Source organism: Leptodactylus fuscus, chromosome 10 (assembly GCF_031893055.1).
Source record: "Leptodactylus fuscus isolate aLepFus1 chromosome 10, aLepFus1.hap2, whole genome shotgun sequence".
Classification (NCBI taxonomy): domain Eukaryota; kingdom Metazoa; phylum Chordata; class Amphibia; order Anura; family Leptodactylidae; genus Leptodactylus; species Leptodactylus fuscus.
The window spans coordinates 7,549,005-7,569,620 of record NC_134274.1 but is presented as its reverse complement, the minus strand read 5'-3'; the positions used below and the strand labels follow the sequence as shown (position 1 = coordinate 7,569,620).

The following is a 20,616-nucleotide window of genomic DNA, read 5'->3' as shown; positions in this document are numbered from 1 at the left end:
GAGTGCACACAGCAGGAGAGAGAGTGCACACAGCAGGAAAGAGAGTGCACACAGCAGGAAAGAGAGTGCACACAGCAGGAGAGGGAGTGCACACAGCAGGAGGGGGAGCGCACACAGCAGGAGAGAGAGCGCACACAGCAGGAAAGAGAGTGCACACAGCAGGAAAGAGAGTGCACACAGCAGGAGAGAGAGTGCACACAGCAGGAGAGAGAGTGCACACAGCAGGAGAGAGAGTGCACACAGCAGGAAAGAGAGTGCACACAGCAGGAGAGGGAGTGCACACAGCAGGAGAGGGAGTGCACACAGCAGGAGAGGGAGTGCACACAGCAGGAAAGAGAGTGCACACAGCAGGAGAGAGAGTGCACACAGCAGGAGAGAGAGTGCACACAGCAGGAGAGGGAGTGCACACAGCAGGAGAGGGAGTGCACACAGCAGGAGAGAGAGTGCACACAGCAGGAAAGAGAGTGCACACAGCAGGAGAGAGAGTGCACACAGCAGGAGAGAGAGTGCACACAGCAGGAGAGGGAGTGCACACAGCAGGAGAGAGAGTGCACACAGCAGGAAAGAGAGTGCACACAGCAGGAAAGAGAGTGCATACAGCAGGAGAGGGAGTGCACACAGCAGGAGAGGGAGTGCACACAGCAGGAAAGAGAGTAAACACAGCAGGAGAGAGAGTGCACACAGCAGGAGAGAGAGTAAACACAGCAGGAGGGGGAGCGCACACAGCAGGAGAGAGAGTGCACAGAGCAGGAGAGAGAGTGCACACAGCAGGAGAGAGAGTAAACACAGCAGGAGGGGGAGCGCACACAGCAGGAGAGAGAGTGCACACAGCAGGAGAGAGAGTGCACACAGCAGGAGAGAGCTGCTAGTGACCTTCAGGAGCAGGTGCACTGTGGATCAGTTGGAGACAGACAGGAGTTCTGTCCCAAGAAGACTGGATTCCAGAAGGAGACCAACTCCAGAGAGGGAGTGCTGCTGGTGACCTTCAGGAACATGTGGATCATGGACCAATTGGAGAAAGACAAGATATCTGTCCCAAGATCCAGACTGGTGAAACAAGACCTCAGAAAAGTATCTTGCCCCAATAGATTAGTCAAAGTTCAAGAAGTGAAGTATTGCCCTGAGTGGGCTATGCGGTTTGTTATTTTTGTTCCCATTATAAGCTGAATAAAGCCACTTATTTTGGATCGCATCACCTGATCTGCTAATTGGCACCCGGCGCCACCAACACCTCTGTCAAGTCAGGAAAACTGCTACCATTGATGCTAAACTACTCCCAATTGCCACATTACTTACAGGGTAAACCGAGACCCAGTTGTTTTGTGATGTTCCGTGTTGAAACGTAACTCACTTCACACACATTGATGGTTGACATTTGTCTCGTTCACTTAGCCACAGGTTGTTCCCCAGAATTTCTTAGGCTGTGTAAAGAACTCAGGCAACCATGAAAGTCTGTGTGGATGAACACCGCACCACCACTGTCCAAAACCGATTGGATTCCTGGGATACATGTGCCATAATCCATTAGAGATAGTGGGGAATTAATCCTACACCAGGGGGGATCGTCAAGTTCTCTATCCCCCTCTTTATCTTTTGTCTCCTTTCTTGTTTTTCCAAACATGTGTCTTGGGTCTTGTACTCCTACACCCAATGCCTTCTCCTTTGTGATAACAGTTTTACATTCTGTTTTGCTGCTTCCATCCTTTGCAATGTAGAATTGATGACATTGTAAATAATTGAGATATTCTGCATGTGCATCTGTCCTGCTGTTCTATTTTCAGAATCTGGAAAATGTAACAAAAATATAAGTTATCTCCTAATCCTGGACCAACCCAGCAAATATCTACTGTTGGCTCTTTCTCCACTCCCGGCGTCAGTGCATGGAACTCCATAAATCTTAAACCTATCTTACCCGTTCCTGCCCCTCCCCCTGTCCTCTCCGGTGCACTATGGAACGCTCCCCCCCATCCCCCCCCCCCCCCGCACGCAATAAACTTGACTATATTCACAGCCTTTTCATTTCTAATGAATTTACATTTTTCGGTATTACAGACACATGGCTGACCCCCTCAGACACAGCCTCCCCTGCTGCACCTCTCCTATCAGGGTCTGCTATTCTCGTACACTCCCCACCCCAACAATAAACCTGGTGGAGGCATAGACGTCCTCCTGTCAGACAATTGCCCCTTCTACCCAATCCAACCGCTACCTGCCGTCACCCTCCCCTCCTTTGAAGTGCACTGTATCCGTATCTACTCACCCTACTCTCCGTCATATATCGACCGTCAGAACCTACCACTGCCTTCATAGAATCTCATGGTTTTAAATACCATTGCTATGTCAATGACACTGAAATATATCTCTCCAGACCAGACATGACCTCTCTGTTGGCCAGAGTTCCAGATTGTTTAGCGACTGTAGCCTCCTTTCTCTCCTCTTGCTTCCTCAAACTCAACATGGAGAAACCAGAGTTCATCTTAGCCCTACCCCGTACGTCCCCCTACCTGACTCATGTATCAAAGTTAATGTAACCCCACTTTCCCCTGTCCCATGGGTCCGATGTCTTGGGATAACCCTGGACTCCAACCTATCCTTCAAGTCGCACGTTCAATCCCTCAAAACCTCCTGCCGCCTCCAGCTCAAGAACATCCATTGAATCCAACTCCTTCCTCACCCCAGAAATTGCTAAAATGCTCGTCCTCATCCACAACCTGTCCCCTCCATATATCTCTGACCTCATCCACAACCTGTCCCCTCCATATATCTCTGACCTCATCCACAACCTGTCCCCTCCATATATCTCTGACCTCATCCACAACCTGGCCCCTCCATATATCTCTGACCTCACCTGTCCCCTCCATATATCTCTGACCTCATCCACAACCTGGCCCCTCCATATATCTCTGACCTCATCCACAACCTGGCCCCTCCATATATCTCTGACCTCATCCACAACCTGTCCCCTCCATATATCTCTGACCTCATCCACAACCTGGCCCCTCCATATATCTCTGACCTCATCCACAACCTGGCCCCTCCATATATCTCTGACCTCATCCACAACCTGGCCCCTCCATATATCTCTGACCTCATCCACAACCTGGCCCCTCCATATATCTCTGACCTCATCCACAACCTGTCCCCTCCATATATCTCTGACCTCATCCACAACCTGTCCCCTCCATATATCTCTGACCTCATCCACAACCTGTCCCCTCCATATATCTCTGACCTAATCCACACCTGTCCCCTCCATATATCTCTGACCTCATCCACAACCTGGCCCCTCCATATATCTCTGACCTCATCCACAACCTGTCCCCTCCATATATCTCTGACCTAATCCACACCTGTCCCCTCCATATATCTCTGACCTCATCCACAACCTGTCCCCTCCATATATCTCTGACCTCACCTGTCCCCTCCATATATCTCTGACCTCACCTGTCCCCTCCATATATCTCTGACCTCATCCTCACCTGTCCCCTCCATATATCTCTGACCTCACCTGTCCCCTCCATATATCTCTGACCTCACCTGTCCCCTCCATATATCTCTGACCTCATCCTCACCTGTCCCCTCCATATATCTCTGACCTCATCCACAACCTGTCCCCTCCGTATATCTCTGACCTAATCTCCCGCTACCTGCCCACACGTAACCTCAGACCCTCCAATGACCTCCTACTCCGCTCTGCTCTCATCCGCTCCTCACACAACCGTCTCCAAGATTTCTCCCGTGCATCCCCCATACTCTGGAACTCCTTACCACGACACATAAGACTGATCCCCACAATCACAGGATTCAAGAAGGCCCTGAAGACTCCCCTATTCAGGAAGGCCTACACCCTCCAATAACACTATCACCGCACCGCCATCTGTACAGTCTCCCCCTCTCCTTCTGTCTCTACCCCCTTCCCACATAGACTGTAAGCCCTCGCGGGCAGGGCCCTCTACCCCACTGTGCCAGTCGGTCACTGTTAGTATTATATCTACCTGTATATTCTGTCTATTGTATGTAACCCCCAAATGTACAGAGCACCATGGGATTAATATAATAATGTACAGAGCACCATGGGATTAATATAATAATGTACAGAGCACCATGGGATTAATATAATAATGTACAGAGCACCATGGGATTAATATAATAATGTACAGAGCACCATGGGATTAATATAATAATGTACAGTACTATGGGATTAATATAATAATGTACAGCACCATGGGATTAATATAATAATGTACAGCGCACCATGGGATTAATATAATAATGTACAGCAAAATGGGATTAATATAATAATGTACAGCACCACGGCATTAAGATAATAATGTACAGAGCACCATGGAATTAATATAATAATGTACAGCAACATGGGATTAATATAAAATGTACAGCACCATGGGATTAATATAATAATGTACAGAACTATGGGATTAATATAATAATGTACAGAGCACTATGGGATTAATATAATAATGTACAGAGCACCATGGAATTAATATAATAATGTACAGAGCACTATGGGATTAATATAATAATGTACAGCACTATGGGATTTATATAATAATGTACAGAGCACCATGGAATTAATATAATAATGTACGGCAACATGGGATTAATATAATAATGTACAGCACCATGGGAATAATATAATAATGTACAGAACTATGGGATTCATATAATAATGTACAGCACCATGAGATTAATATAATAATGTACAGCACCATGGCATTAATATAATAATGTACAGCACCATGGGATTAATATAATATTGTACAGAGCACCATGGAATAAACATAATTATGTAAAGCACCATAGGATTAATATAATAATGTACAACACCATGGGATTAATATAATAATTTACAGCGCACCATGGGATTAATATAATAATGTAAAGAACCATGTAATTAATATAATAATGTACAGCACCATGGGATTAATATAATAATGTACAGCACCATGAGATTAATATAATAATGTACAACACCACGGCATTAATATAATAATGTACAGCACCATGGGATTAATATAATAATGTACAGCACCATGGGATTAATATAATAATGTACAGCACCGTGGGATTAATATAATGTACAGCACCATGGAATTAATATAATAATGTACAGCACTATGTGATTAATATAATAATGTACAGAGCACCATGGGATTAATATAATAATGTACAACACCATGGAATTAATATAATAATGTACAGCACTATGTGATTAATATAATAATGTACAGAGCACCATGGGATTAATATAATAATGTACAGCACCATGGGATTAATATAATAATGTACAGCATCATGGGATTAATATAGTAATGTACAGCACCATGAGATTAATATAATAATGTACAACACCATAGAATTAATATAATAATGTACAGCACCAGGGGATTAATATAATAATGTACAGCACCATGAGATTAATATAATAATGTACAGCATCACCACATTAATATAATAATGTACAGCACCATGGGATTAATATAATAATGTACAGTACAATGGGATTAATATAATGTACAGCACCATGGGATTAATATAATAATGTACAGCACTATGTAATTAATATAATAATGTACAGCACCATGGAATTAATATAATAATGTACAGCACCATGAGATTAATATAATAATGTACAGCACTATGTAATTAATATAATAATGTACAGCACTATGTAATTAATATAATAATGTACAGCACCATCGCATTAATATAATAATGTACAGCACCATGGGATTAATATAAAAATGTACAACACCATGAGATTAACATAATAATGTACAGCAACATGGAATTAATATAATAATGTACAGCACCATGGAATTAATATAATAATGTACAGAGGAACAATAGGATTAATATAATAATGTACAGAACCATGTAATTAATATAATAATGTTCAGCACCATGGGATTAATATAATAATGTACAGCACCATGGGATTAATATAATAATGTACAGAGCACCATGGAATTAATATAATAATGTACAGCACCATGGAATTAATATAATAATGTACAGCACCATGGAATTAATATAATAATGTACAACACCATGGGATTAATATAATAATGTACAGTACAATGGGATTAATATAATAATGTACAGCACAATGGGATTAATATAATAATGTACAGAGCACCATGGGATTAATATATTAATGTACAGAGCACTATGGGATTAATATAATAATGTACAGAGCACCATGGGAAAAATATAATAATGTACAGCACCATGGGATTAATATAATAATGTACAGCACCATGGGATTAATATAATAATGTAAAGAGCAGCAGAGGATTAATATAATAATGTACAGAGCACTATGGGATTAATATAATAATGTACAGAGCACCATGGGATTAATATAATAATGTACAGCACCATGGGATTAATATAATAATGTAAAGAGCAGCAGAGGATTAATATAATAATGTACAGAGCACTATGGGATTAATATAATAATGTACAGAGCACCATGGGATTAATATAATAATGTACGGCACTATGGGAATAATACAATAATTTACAGCACCATGGGATTAATATAATAATATACAGAACTATGGGATTAATATAATAATGTACAGCGCACCATGGGATTAATATAATAATGTACAGCACCATGGGATTAATATAATAATGTACAGAACTATGGGAACAGTATAATAATGTACAGCACCATGAGATTAATATAATAAGGTACAGCACCACGGTATTAAAATAATAATGTACACCACCATGGGATTAATATAATAATGTACAGAGCACCATGGAATATACATAATAATGTACAGCACCATGGGATTAATATAATAATGTACAGCACCATGGGATTAATATAATAATGTACAACACCATGGGATTAATATAATAATGTACAGTACAATGGGATTAATATAATAATGTGCAGCACTATGGGATTAATATAATAATGTACAGAGCACCATGGGATTATTATAATAATGTACAGAGCACTATGGGATTAATATAATAATGTACAGCACCATGGGATTAATATAATAATGTACAGCACTATGTAATTAATATAATAATGTACAGCACCATGGAATTAATATAATAATGTACAGCACCATGAGATTAATATAATAATGTACAGCACCACCGCATTAATATAATAATGTACAGCACCATGAGATTAATATAACGTACAGCACCACGGCATTAAAATAATAATGTACACCACCATGGGATTAATATAATAATGTACAGAGCACCATGGAATAAACATAATAATGTACAGCACCACGGCATTAATATAATAATGTACAGTACCATGGGATTAATATAATAATGTACAGCACCATGGGATTAATATAATAATGTACAACAGCATGAGATTAACATCATAATGTACAACACCATGGAATTAATATAATAATGTACAGCACTATGTATTTAATATAATAATGTCCAGCACCATGGGATTAATATAATAATGTACAGCACCATGGGATTAATATAATAATGTACAGCACCATGGGATTAATATAATAATGTACAGAGCACCATGGGATTAATATAATAATGTACAGCACTATGGGATTAATATAATAATGTACAGCACCACGGCATTAAAATAATAATGTACACCACCATGGGATTAATATAATATTGTACAGAGCACCATGGAATAAACATAATTATGTAAAGCACCATAGGATTAATATAATAATGTACAACACCATGGGATTAATATAATAATTTACAGAGCACCATGGGATTAATATAATAATGTAAAGAACCATGTAATTAATATAATAATGTACAGCACCACGGCATTAATATAATAATGTACAGCACCATGGGATTAATATAATAATGTACAGCACCATGTAATTAATATAATAATGTTCAGCACCATGGGATTAATATAATAATGTACAGCACCATGGGATAAATATAATAATGTACAGGGCACCATGGGATTAATATAATAATGTACAACACCATGGAATTAATATAATAATGTACAGCACTATGTGATTAATATAATAATGTACAGAGCACCATGGGATTAATATAATAATGTACAGCACCATGGGATTAATATAATAATGTACAGAGCACTATGGGATTAATATAATAATGTACAGCATCATGGGATTAATACAGTAATGTACAGCACCATGAGATTAATATAATAATGTACAACACCATGGAATTAATATAATAATGTACAGAGCACCAGGGGATTAATATAATAATGTACAGCTCCATGAGATTAATATAATAATGTACAGCACCACCGCATTAATATAATAATGTACAGCACCATGGGATTAATATAAAAATGTACAGCACCATGGGATTAATATATAGATGTACAACACCATGAAATTAACATAATAATGTACAACACCATGGAATTAATATAATAATGTACAGCACCATGGAATTAATATAATAATGTACAGAGCACAATGGGATTAATATAATAATGTACAGAACCATGTAATTAATATAATAATGTTCAGCACCATGGTATTAATATAATAATGTACAGCACCATGGGATTAATATAATAATGTACAGAGCACCATGGAATTAATATAATAATGTACAGCACCATGGGATTAATATAATAATGTACAGCACCATGGGATTAATATAATAATGTACAGCACCATGGGATTAATATAATAATGTACAGCACCATATTAATATAATAATGTACAACACCATGGGATTAATATAATAATGTACAGTACAATGGGATTAATATAATAATGTACAGCACTATGGGATTAATATAATAATGTACAGAGCACCATGGGATTAATATAATAATGTAAAAAGCACTATGGGATCAATATAATAATGTACAGAGCACCATGGGAAAAATATAATAATGTACAGCACCATGGGATTATTATAATAATGTACAGCACCATGGGATTAATATAATAATGTAAAGAGCAGCAGAGGATTAATATAATAATGTACAGAGCACTATGGGATTAATATAATAATGTACAGAGCACCATGGGATTAATATAATAATGTACAGAGCACTATGGGATTAATATAATAATGTACAGAGCACCATGGGAATAATATAATAATGTACAGCACCATGGGATTAATATAATAATGTAAAGAGCAGCAGAGGATTAATATAATAATGTACAGAGCACTATGGGATTAATATAATAATGTACAGAGCACCATGGGATTAATATAATAATGTACAGAACTATGGGATTAATATAATAATGTACAGCGCACCATGGGATTAATATAATAATGTACAGCACCATGGGATTAATATACTAATGTACAGAACTATGGGAATAATATAATAATGTACAGCACCATGAGATTAATATAATAACATACAGCACCACGGCATTAAAATAATAATGTACACCACCATGGGATTAATATAATAATGTACAGAGCACCATGGGATTAATATAATAATGTACAACACCATGGGATTAATATAATAATGTACAGTACAATGGGATTAATATAATAATGTACAGCACTATGGGATTAATATAATAATGTACAGAGCACCATGGGATTAATATAATAATGTACAGCACCATGGGATTAATATAATAATGTAAAGAGCAGCAGAGGATTAATATAATAATGTACAGAGCACTATGGGATTAATATAATAATGTACAGAGCACCATGGGATTAATATAATAATGTACAGAACTATGGGTTTAATATAATAATGTACAGCGCACCATGGGATTAATCTAATAATGTACAGCACCATGGGATTAATATTATAATGTACAGAACTATGGGAATAATATAATAATGTACAGCACCATGAGATTAATATAATAACATACAGCACCACGGCATTAAAATAACAATGTACACCACCATGGGATTAATATAATAATGTACAGAGCACCATGGAATAAACATAATAATGTACAGCACCATGGGAATAATATAATAATGTACAGCACCATGGGATTAATATAATAATGTACAGCACCATGGGATTAATATAATAATGTACAGAACCATGTAATTAATATAATAATGTACAGCGCCATGGGATTAATATAATAATGTACAGCACCATGAAATTAATATAATAATGTACAGCACCACGGCATTAATATAATAATGTACAGCACCATGGGATTAATATAATAATGTACAGCACCATGGGATTAATATAATAATGTACAACAGCATGAGATTAACATCATAATGTACAACACCATGGAATTAATAAAATAATGTACAGCACTATGTATTTAATATAATAATGTCCAGCACCATGGGATTAATATAATAATGTACAGAGCACCATGGGATTAATATAATAATGTACAGCACCATGGGATTAATATAATAATGTACAGAGAACCATGGGATTAATATAATAATGTACAGCACCATGGGATTAATATAATAATTTACAGTATTATGGGATTAATATAATAATGTACAGAGCACCATGAGATTAATATAATAATGTACAACACCATGGAATTCATATAATAATGTACAGAGCACCAGGGGATTAATATAATAATGTACAGCACCATGAGATTAATATAATAATGTACAGCACCACCGCATTAATATAATAATGTACAGCACCATGGGATTAATATAAAAATGTACAGCACCATGGGATTAATATAATAATGTACAACACCATGAAATTAACATAATAATGTACAACACCATGGAATTAATATAATAATGTACAGCACCATGGAATTAATATAATAATGTACAGAGCACAATGGGATTAATATAATAATGTACAGAACCATGTAATTAATATAATAATGTTCAGCACCATGGGATTAATATAATAATGTACAGCACCATGGGATTAATATAATAATGTACAGAGCACCATGGAATTAATATAATAATGTACAGCACCATGGGATTAATATAAAAATGTACAGCACCATGGGATTAATATAATAATGTACAACACCATGGGATTAATATAATAATGTACAGCACCATATTAATATCATAATGTACAACACCATGGGATTAATATAATAATGTACAGTACAATGGGATTAATATAATAATGTACAGCACTATGGGATTAATATAATAATGTACAGAGCACCATGGGATTAATATAATAATGTACAGAGCACTATGGGATCAATATAATAATGTACAGAGCACCATGGGAATAAAATAATAATGTACAGCACCATGGGATTATTATAATAATGTACAGCACCATGGGATTAATATAATAATGTAAAGAGCAGCAGAGGATTAATATAATAATGTACAGAGCACTATGGGATTAATATAATAATGTACAGAGCACCATGGGATTAATATAATAATGTACAGAGCACTATGGGATTAATATAATAATGTACAGAGCACCATGGGAATAATATAATAATGTACAGCACCATGGGATTAATATAATAATGTACAGCACCATGGGATTAATATAATAATGTAAAGAGCAGCAGAGGATTAATATAATAATGTACAGAGCACTATGGGATTAATATAATAATGTACAGAGCACCATGAGATTAATATAATAATGTACAGAACTATGGGATTAATATAATAATGTACAGCGCACCATGGGATTAATATAATAATGTACAGCACCATGGGATTAATATTATAATGTACAGAACTATGGGAATAATATAATAATGTACAGCACCATGAGATTAATATAATAACATACAGCACCACGGCATTAAAATAATAATGTACCACACCATGGGATTAATATAATAATGTACAGAGCACCATGGAATAAACATAATAATGTACAGCACCATGGGAATAATATAATAATGTACAGCACCATGGTATTAATATAATAATGTACAGCACCATGGGATTAATATAATAATGTACAGAGCACCATGGGATTAATATAATAATGTACAGAACCATGTAATTAATATAATAATGTACAGCGCCATGGGATTAATATAATAATGTACAGCACCATGAAATTAATATAATAATGTACAGCACCACGGCATTAATATAATAATGTACAGCACCATGGGATTAATATAATAATGTACAACAGCATGAGATTAACATCATAATGTACAACACCATGGAATTAATAAAATAATGTACAGCACTATGTATTTAATATAATAATGTCCAGCACCATGGGATTAATATAATAATGTACAGAGCACCATGGGATTAATATAATAATGTACAGCACCATGGTATTAATATAATAATGTACAGAGAACCATGGGATTAATATAATAATGTACAGCACCATGGGATTAATATAATAATTTACAGTATTATGGGATTAATATAACAATGTACAGAGCACCATGGGATTAATATAATAATGTACAGCCCCATGGGATTAATATAATAATGTAAAGAGCAGCAGGGGATTAATATATTAATGTACAGAGCGTCATGGAATTAATATAATGTACAGCAACATGGGATTAATATAATAATGTACAGCACCATGGGATTAATATAATACTGTACAGCACCATGAGATTAATATAATAATGTACACCACCATGGGATTAATATAATAATGTACAGAGCACCATGGAATAAACATAACAATGTACAGAGCACCATGGAATAAACATAATAATGTACAGCACCATGGGATTAATATAATAATGTACAGCACCATGGGATTAATATAATACTGTACAGCGCACCATGGAATGAATATAATAATGTAAAGAGCAGCAGGGGATTAATATAATAATGTACAGCACCATGGGATTAATATAATAATGTAAAGAGCAGCAGGGGATTAATATAATAATGTACAGAGCACTATGAGATAAATATAATAATGTACAGAGCACCATGGAATTAATATAATAATGTACAGTACTATGGGATTAATATGATAATGTACAGCGCACCATGGGATTAATATAATAATCTACAGAACTATGGGATTAATATAATAATGTACAGCACCATGGAATTAATATAATAATGTACAGCACCATGAGATTAATATAATTATGTACACCACACGGCATTAAAATAATAATGTACACCACCATGGGATTAATATAATAATGTACAGAGCACCATGGAATAAACATAATGTACAGCACTATGGGATTAATATAATAATGTACAGAGCACCATGGGATTAATATAATAATGTACAGAACCATGTAATGAATATAATAATGTACAGCACCATGGGATTAATATAATAATGTACAGAACCATGAAATTAATATATCAATGTACAGCACCACGGCATTAATATAATAATGTACAGCACCATGGGATTAATATAATAATATACAACGCCATGAGATTAACATAATAATGTACAACACCATGGAATTAATATAATAATATACAGAGCACCATGGGATTAATATAATAATGTACAGCGCACCATGGAATGAATATAATAATGTACAGCACAATGGGATTAATATAATAATGTAAAGAGCAGCAGGGGATTAATATAATAATGTACAGAACTGTGGGATTAATATAATAATGTACAGCACCATGGGATTAATATAATAATGTACAGCATCATGGGATTAATATAATAATGTACAGAACTATGGGATTAATATAATGTACAGCACCACGGCATTAATATAATAATGTACAGAGCACCATGAGATTAATATAATAATGTACAGAGCACCATGGGATGAATATAATAATGTACAGAACCATGTAATTAATATAATAATATACAGAGCATGGGATTAATATAATAATGTACAGCATCATGGGATTAATATAATAATGTACAAAACCATGGAATTAAAATAATAATGTAAAGCACCATGGGATTAATATAATAATGTACAACACCATAGAATTAATATAATAATGTACAGCACCATGGAATTAATATAATAATGTACAGATCACCATGGGATTAATATAATAATGTACAGAGCACCATGGGATTAATATAATAATGTACAGAGCACCATGGGATTAATATAATAATGTACAGAGCACCATGGGATTAATATAATAATGTACAGCACCATGGGATTAATATAATAATGTACAGAGCACTATGGGATTAATATAATAATGTACAGAGCACCATGGGATTAATATAATAATGTACAGAGCACCATGGGATTAATATAATAATGTACAGCACCATGGAATTAATATAATAATGTACAGCACCATGAGATTAATATAATAATGTACAGAGCACCATGGGATTAATATAATAATGTACAGAGCACCATGGGATTAATATAATAATGTACAGCACCATTGAATTAATATAATAATGTACAGAGCACTATGGGATTAATATAATAATGTACAGAGCTCCATGGGATTAATATAATAATGTACAGGACTATGGGATTAAAGGTGCTATATAAATAATAATAATAATAATAATAATAATAATAATAATAATAATAATAATAATAAAAGTCATTGTGGATGTGGAAGTTGTACAAGCAGAGGTTTGGGGGAAGGTCACTTCAAAGAATTTCACAGAAAGGAGACAAGTTTTGTAAAGAAAGTATATTCCAAAATGTATTAAGGACACAAATACTGGCAAATGCTTTCCTAATGTTTAGTTACACTATAAGGTTCTCAGGACTAGTGAGTGATACGCGGGATATAGTGAGGTCTCCTGGTGGTGGGACATACTAAAAAGAATGAAGAAAAAGAATAAAGAAAAAGAATGAACATTATTACCAATGGGGAAAGATGTAAAATAAAGATTTTCTGAGCTTTCTAGGTTTAAAAGAACTGGAATGAACAGGATATATCTGTAGTCTATAGTGGAATGAACATATATTCCATAGAAACAGATGTATAATACTTTTCCTGTGCTAGATACACCAGGAATGAACAGGATATATCTGTAGTCTCTAGTGGAATGAACATATATTCCATAGAAACAGATGTATAACACTTTTCCTGCGCTAGATACACCAGGAATGAACAGGATATATCTGTAGTCTATAGAGGAATGAGCATATATTCCGTAGAAACAGATGTATAACACGTGTCCTGCGCTAGATACACCAAGAATGAACAGGATATATCTGTAGTCTATAGAGGAATGAGCATATATTCCATAGAAACAGATGCATAACACTTTTCCTGCGCTAGATACACCAGGAATGAACAGGATATATCTGTAGTCTATAGAGGAATGAGCATATATTCCATAGAAACAGATGTATAACATGTGTCCTGCGCTAGATACACCAGGAATGAACAGGATATATCTGTAGTCTATAGTGGAATGAACATATATTCCATAGAAACAGATGTATAACACGTGTCCTGTACTAGATACACCAGGAATGAACAGGATATATCTGTAGTCTATAGAGGAATGAACATATATTCCATAGAAACAGATGTATAACAAGTTTCTTATGCTAGATACACCAGGAATGAACAGGATATACACTCACCGGCCACTTTATTAGGTACACCTGTCCAACTGCTCATTAACACTTAATTTCTAATCAGCCAATCACATGGCGGCAACTCAGTCCATTTAGGCATGTAGACATGGTCAAGACAATCTCCTGCAGTTCAAACCGAGCATCAGTATGGAGAAGAAAGGTGATTTGAGTGCCTTTGAACGTGGCATGGTTGTTGGTGCCAGAAGGGCTGGTCTGAGTAGTTCAGAAACTGCTGATCTACTGGGATTTTCACGCACAACCATCTCTAGGGTTTACAGAGAATGGTCCGAAAAAGAAAAAACATCCAGTGAGCGGCAGTTCTGTGGGCGGAAATGCGTTGTTGATGCCAGAGGTCAGAGGAGAATGGCCAGACTGGTTCGAGCTGATAGAAAGGCAACAGTGACTCAAATAGCCACCCGTTACAACCAAGGTAGCCAGAAGAGCATCTCTGAACGCCGCACAGTACGTCGAACTTTGAGGCTACAGATGGGCTACAGCAGCAGAAGACCACACCGGGTGCCACTCCTTTCAGCTAAGAACAGGAAACTGAGGCTACAATTTGCACAAGCTCATCGAAATTGGACAATTGAAGATTGGAAAAACGTTGCCTGGTCTGATGAGTCTCGATTTCTGCTGCGACATTCGGATGGTAGGGTCAGAATTTGGCGTCAACAACATGAAAGCATGGATCCATCCTGCCTTGTATCGGTAACGGTTCAGGCTGGTGGTGGTGGTGTCATGGTGTGGGGAATATTTTCTTGGCACTCTTTGGGCCCCTTGGTACCAATTGAGCATCGTTGCAACGCCAAAGCCTACCTGAGTATTGTTGCTGACCATGTCCATCCCTTTATGACCACAATGTACCCAACATCTGATGGCTACTTTCAGCAGGATAATGCAATGCCATGTCATAAAGCTGGAATCATCTCAGACTGGTTTCTTGAACATGACAATGAGTTCACTGTACTCCAATGGCCTCCACAGTCACCAGATCTCAATCCAATAGAGGAGCATCTTTGGGATGTGGTGGAACGGGAGATTCGCATCATGGATGTGCAGCCGACAAATCTGCGACTGCAACTGTGTGATGCCATCATGTCAATATGGACCAAAATCTCTGAGGAATGCTTCCAGCACCTTGTTGTATCTATGCCACGAAGAATTGAGGCAGTTCTGAAGGCAAAAGGGGGTCCAACCCGTTACTAGCATGGTGTACCTAATAAAGTGGCCGGTGAGTGTATATGTAGTCTCTAGTGAAATGAACATAGACTCCATAGAAACAGATGTATAAGGAAAAGTATTATACATCTGTTTCTATGGAATATATGCTCATTCCACTATAGACTACAGATACATCCTGTTCATTCCTGGTGTATCTAGCACAGGAAAAGAATTATACATCTGTTATTATGGAATATATGCTCATTCCACTATAATAATAATAATACATTTTATTTATATAGCGCCAACATATTCCGCAGCACTGTACAATTTATAGAGTTCAGATACAGACATACATAACAAAGAACGTCATTTCACACCATGGGACTGAGGGCCCTGCTCAAAAGAGCTTACAATCTATGAGGTAGAGGGGGTGACACAAGAGGTAGCAGGGGCGGCATTGCTTATACAGTGTTCAGACAATTTTGTGCATTAGGAATTGTGATCGGCCTGTCTGATAAGATGTGTCTTTAGTTTGCGTTTGAAACTGTAGAAATTGGGAGTTAATCTTATTGTCCGGGGTAGAGCATTCCAGAGAAGTGGTGCAGCTCGGGAGAAGTCTTGTATACGAGCGTGGGAGGTTCTGATAATAGAGGATGTAAGTGTTAGATCATTGAGTGAGCGGAGAGCACGGGTTGGGCGGTAGACAGAGATGAGGGAAGAAATGTAGGGAGGTGCGGCATTATGGAGAGCCTTGTGGATGAGAGTGATAAGTTTATATTTTATTCTATAATGAATAGGCAGCCAATGTAGTGACTGGCACAGACCGGAGGCATCGCTGTAGCGTCTAGCCTGATAGATGAGCCTGGCCGCTGCATTCAGAATAGATTGTAGAGGAGAGAGTTTAGTGAGGGGAAGACCGATTAGTAAGGAATTACAGTAGTCAAGGCGAGAATGAATCAGAGAGACAATAAGTGTCTTTAGTGTATCTCTGGTAAGGAAAGGGCGTATTCTGGAGATGTTTTTGAGATGGAGGTGACATGAACGTGCGAGTGATTCAATATGAGGGGTGAAGGAAAGGTCTGTGTCAAATATGACCCCAAGGCAGCGGGCATGCTGCCTAGGAGTTATAGTAAGGCCTGAGACTGCAATGGATATATCAGGGACAGATCTGTTAGATGGTGGAAACAGTAGTAGTTCAGTCTTAGAGAGATTTAGTTTCAGATAGAGCGAGGACATGATATTAGAGACAGCAGAGAGACAGTCACTGGTGTTCTGTATGAGTGCAGGAGTGATGTCACGGGAAGATGTGTATAATTGGGTGTCATCAGCATAAAGATGGTACCTGAAGCCAAATCTGGTGATGGTTTGTCCAATGGGGGCTGTGTAGAGAGAAAAGAGCAGGGGGCCGAGGACCGAGCCCTGAGGAACCCCAACAGCAAGGGAAAGAGGGGAAGAAACAGAGCCCGCAAATGATACACTGAAACACTATAGACTACAGATATATCCTGTTCATTCCTGGTGTATCTAGCACAGTAAAAGTCTTACAAATCTGTTTCTATGAAATATACGCTCATTCCACTATAGACTACAGATATATCCTGTTCATTTCTGCTCTATCTAGTACAGGAAAAGTGTTATACATCTGTTTCTATGGAATATATGTTCATTCCACTATACACTACATATATATCCTCTTCATTCCTGGTGTATCTAGCACAGGAAAAGTGTTATACATCTGTTTCTATGGAACATATGTTCATTCCACTATAGACTACAGATATATCCTCTTCATTCCTGGTGTATCTAGCACAGTAAAAGTCTTACAAATCTGGTTCTATGAAATATATGCTCATTCCACTATAGACTACAGATATATCCTGTTCATTCCTGGTGTATCTAGCGCAGGAAAAGTGTTATACATCTGTTTCTACGGAATATATGTTCATTCCACTAGAGACTACAGATATATCCTGTTCATTCCTGGTGTATCTAGCACAGGAAAATGTTATACATCTGTTTCTATGGGATTTATGCTCATTCCACTAGAGACTACAGATATATCCTGTTCATTCCAGTTCTTTTAAACCTAGAAAGCTCAGAAAATCTTTATTTTACATCTTTCCCCATTGGTAATAATGTTCATTCTTTTTCTTTATTCTTTTTCTTCATTCTTTTTAGTATGTCCCCCTGGTGGTAGAGAAATCCTACAAGTCATCCCATTGAGTAATATTACTGTAAGACCTTTTTAATATGCAGCCCATACATGCACACAAGAGCCTAAAAAGAGTGCGGTATATGCATCATGTATGTATATAATTTAAATGTGTGTATGTATGTAAGTATGTATGTAGATATGTATGTATTACCTTTTTTCTGTGTTGTAGCTGGTGACCATGGCTTCTTCGGTGTGTGGTTTGAGTAACCTGCAAGTAAGAAATAAGAGTCACAAGTACAGAAGATAAAGGACTGTAAGAAAGTAACTAAGGCAAGTCCAGAGCTGAGAGGAGAGAGAACAGGAGGGCGAGACAGCGAGGAAAAGACATGGACTGAGGGCGAGACAGTCCGAGCACAGACCTGACTCTAAGGACAGAGACAAACCTAGTATCTCAGCAGCTTTGACATGCTTGACCCCTTCTTCTGAATCTTGGACTTCATATATCCCCATGGCTTTTCTGCTTCTAAGACTGTAGAGTAACGCTCTCCTCTTCCTCCTCCTCCTCCTCCTCTGTCTCAGGAAGAATGATCTAACCAGGAACCAGGGCGTGGGGAGGGGGTTACAAAAGCTCAGCCCTGAGAACCCGCCTCTAGAATGAAGAGGAGAAACCATAGAAGAAGAGGAACTGAACTCGAGGCCAGATTTCACAGACAGATCTGATCCCCAGCTTGTAAAATGTGAAAAAACCTGAAACAAGCACAACAATCGCCATGTCTGTAACTTCCATTATACTTGTGAACTGGATTTAAGATCTCGTCTCCTCTGTGAATCCCGTATTGTTTAACCACAGTCAGGGCTGATTTTATGCGCCCAGTACAAAAGCTTCACTTCTTGCAACTCTTCACTTTCAGAGGTCATAAAGAGGCGCTGTAACAGATGGGATTAGGGATTTTGAGGTTATGCCCTGGTCCTTATTTTACGTATATACCCTTGACTAATCCCAAATCTACTCAGTCCCTTTGTGCCACCACAGAATGATATGTACAGTGAGGATGCAGTATAATATACCTGAGTCTCCCCACACAGTATAATGCCCCCTTCATCTTCCCACACAGTATAATGCCCCCTTCATGTTCCCCACACAGTATAATGCCCCCTTTATGATACCCACACAGAATAATGCCCCCTTCATGGTCCCCACATAGTATAATTCCTCCTTCATGGTCCCCACACAGTATAATGCCCCCTTCATGGTCCCCACACAATATAATTCCCCCTTCATGGTCCCCACACAGTGCTCACTTATTGGCCCAACATAGTATCATGCCCCATTAGTGAACTCAAGGATGACAAGAATATTTACCGGCCCCCACACGATATACACTCACCGGCCACTTTATTAGGTACACCTGTCCAACTGCTTGTTAACACTTAATTTCTAATCAGCCAATCACATGGCGGCAACTCAGTGCATTTAGGCATGTAGACATGGTCAAGACAATCTCCTGCAGTTCAAACCGAGCATCAGTATGGGGAAGAAAGGTGATTTGAGTGCCTTTGAACGTGGCATGGTTGTTGGTGCCAGAAGGGCTGGTCTGAGTATTTCAGAAACTGCTGATCTACTGGGATTTTCACGCACAACCATCTCTAGGGTTTACAGAGAATGGTCCGAAAAAGAAAAAACATCCAGTGAGCGGCAGTTCTGTGGGCGGAAATGCGTTGTTGATGCCAGAGGTCAGAGGAGAATGGCCAGACTGGTTCGAGCTGATAGAAAGGCAACAGTGACTCAAATAGCCACCCGTTACAACCAAGGTAGCCAGAAGAGCATCTCTGAACGCCGCACAGTACGTCCAACTTTGAGGCTACAGA

The 20,616-nt window shown here is 37.5% G+C and overlaps 1 protein-coding gene across 1 annotated transcript in view; it reads right to left on the bottom strand.

Annotated features, from left to right (window-relative positions):
* Window positions 1-20,616, bottom strand: part of LOC142219302 (C-type lectin domain family 2 member A-like) — a 121,851-nt gene that overhangs the window by 7,382 nt on the left and 93,853 nt on the right. Inside the window, exon 2 of the mRNA XM_075288256.1 lies at window positions 18,959-19,015. Coding sequence (XP_075144357.1) covers window positions 18,959-19,015 — 57 coding nt within the window. The remainder of the gene's footprint in view (window positions 1-18,958; window positions 19,016-20,616) is intronic.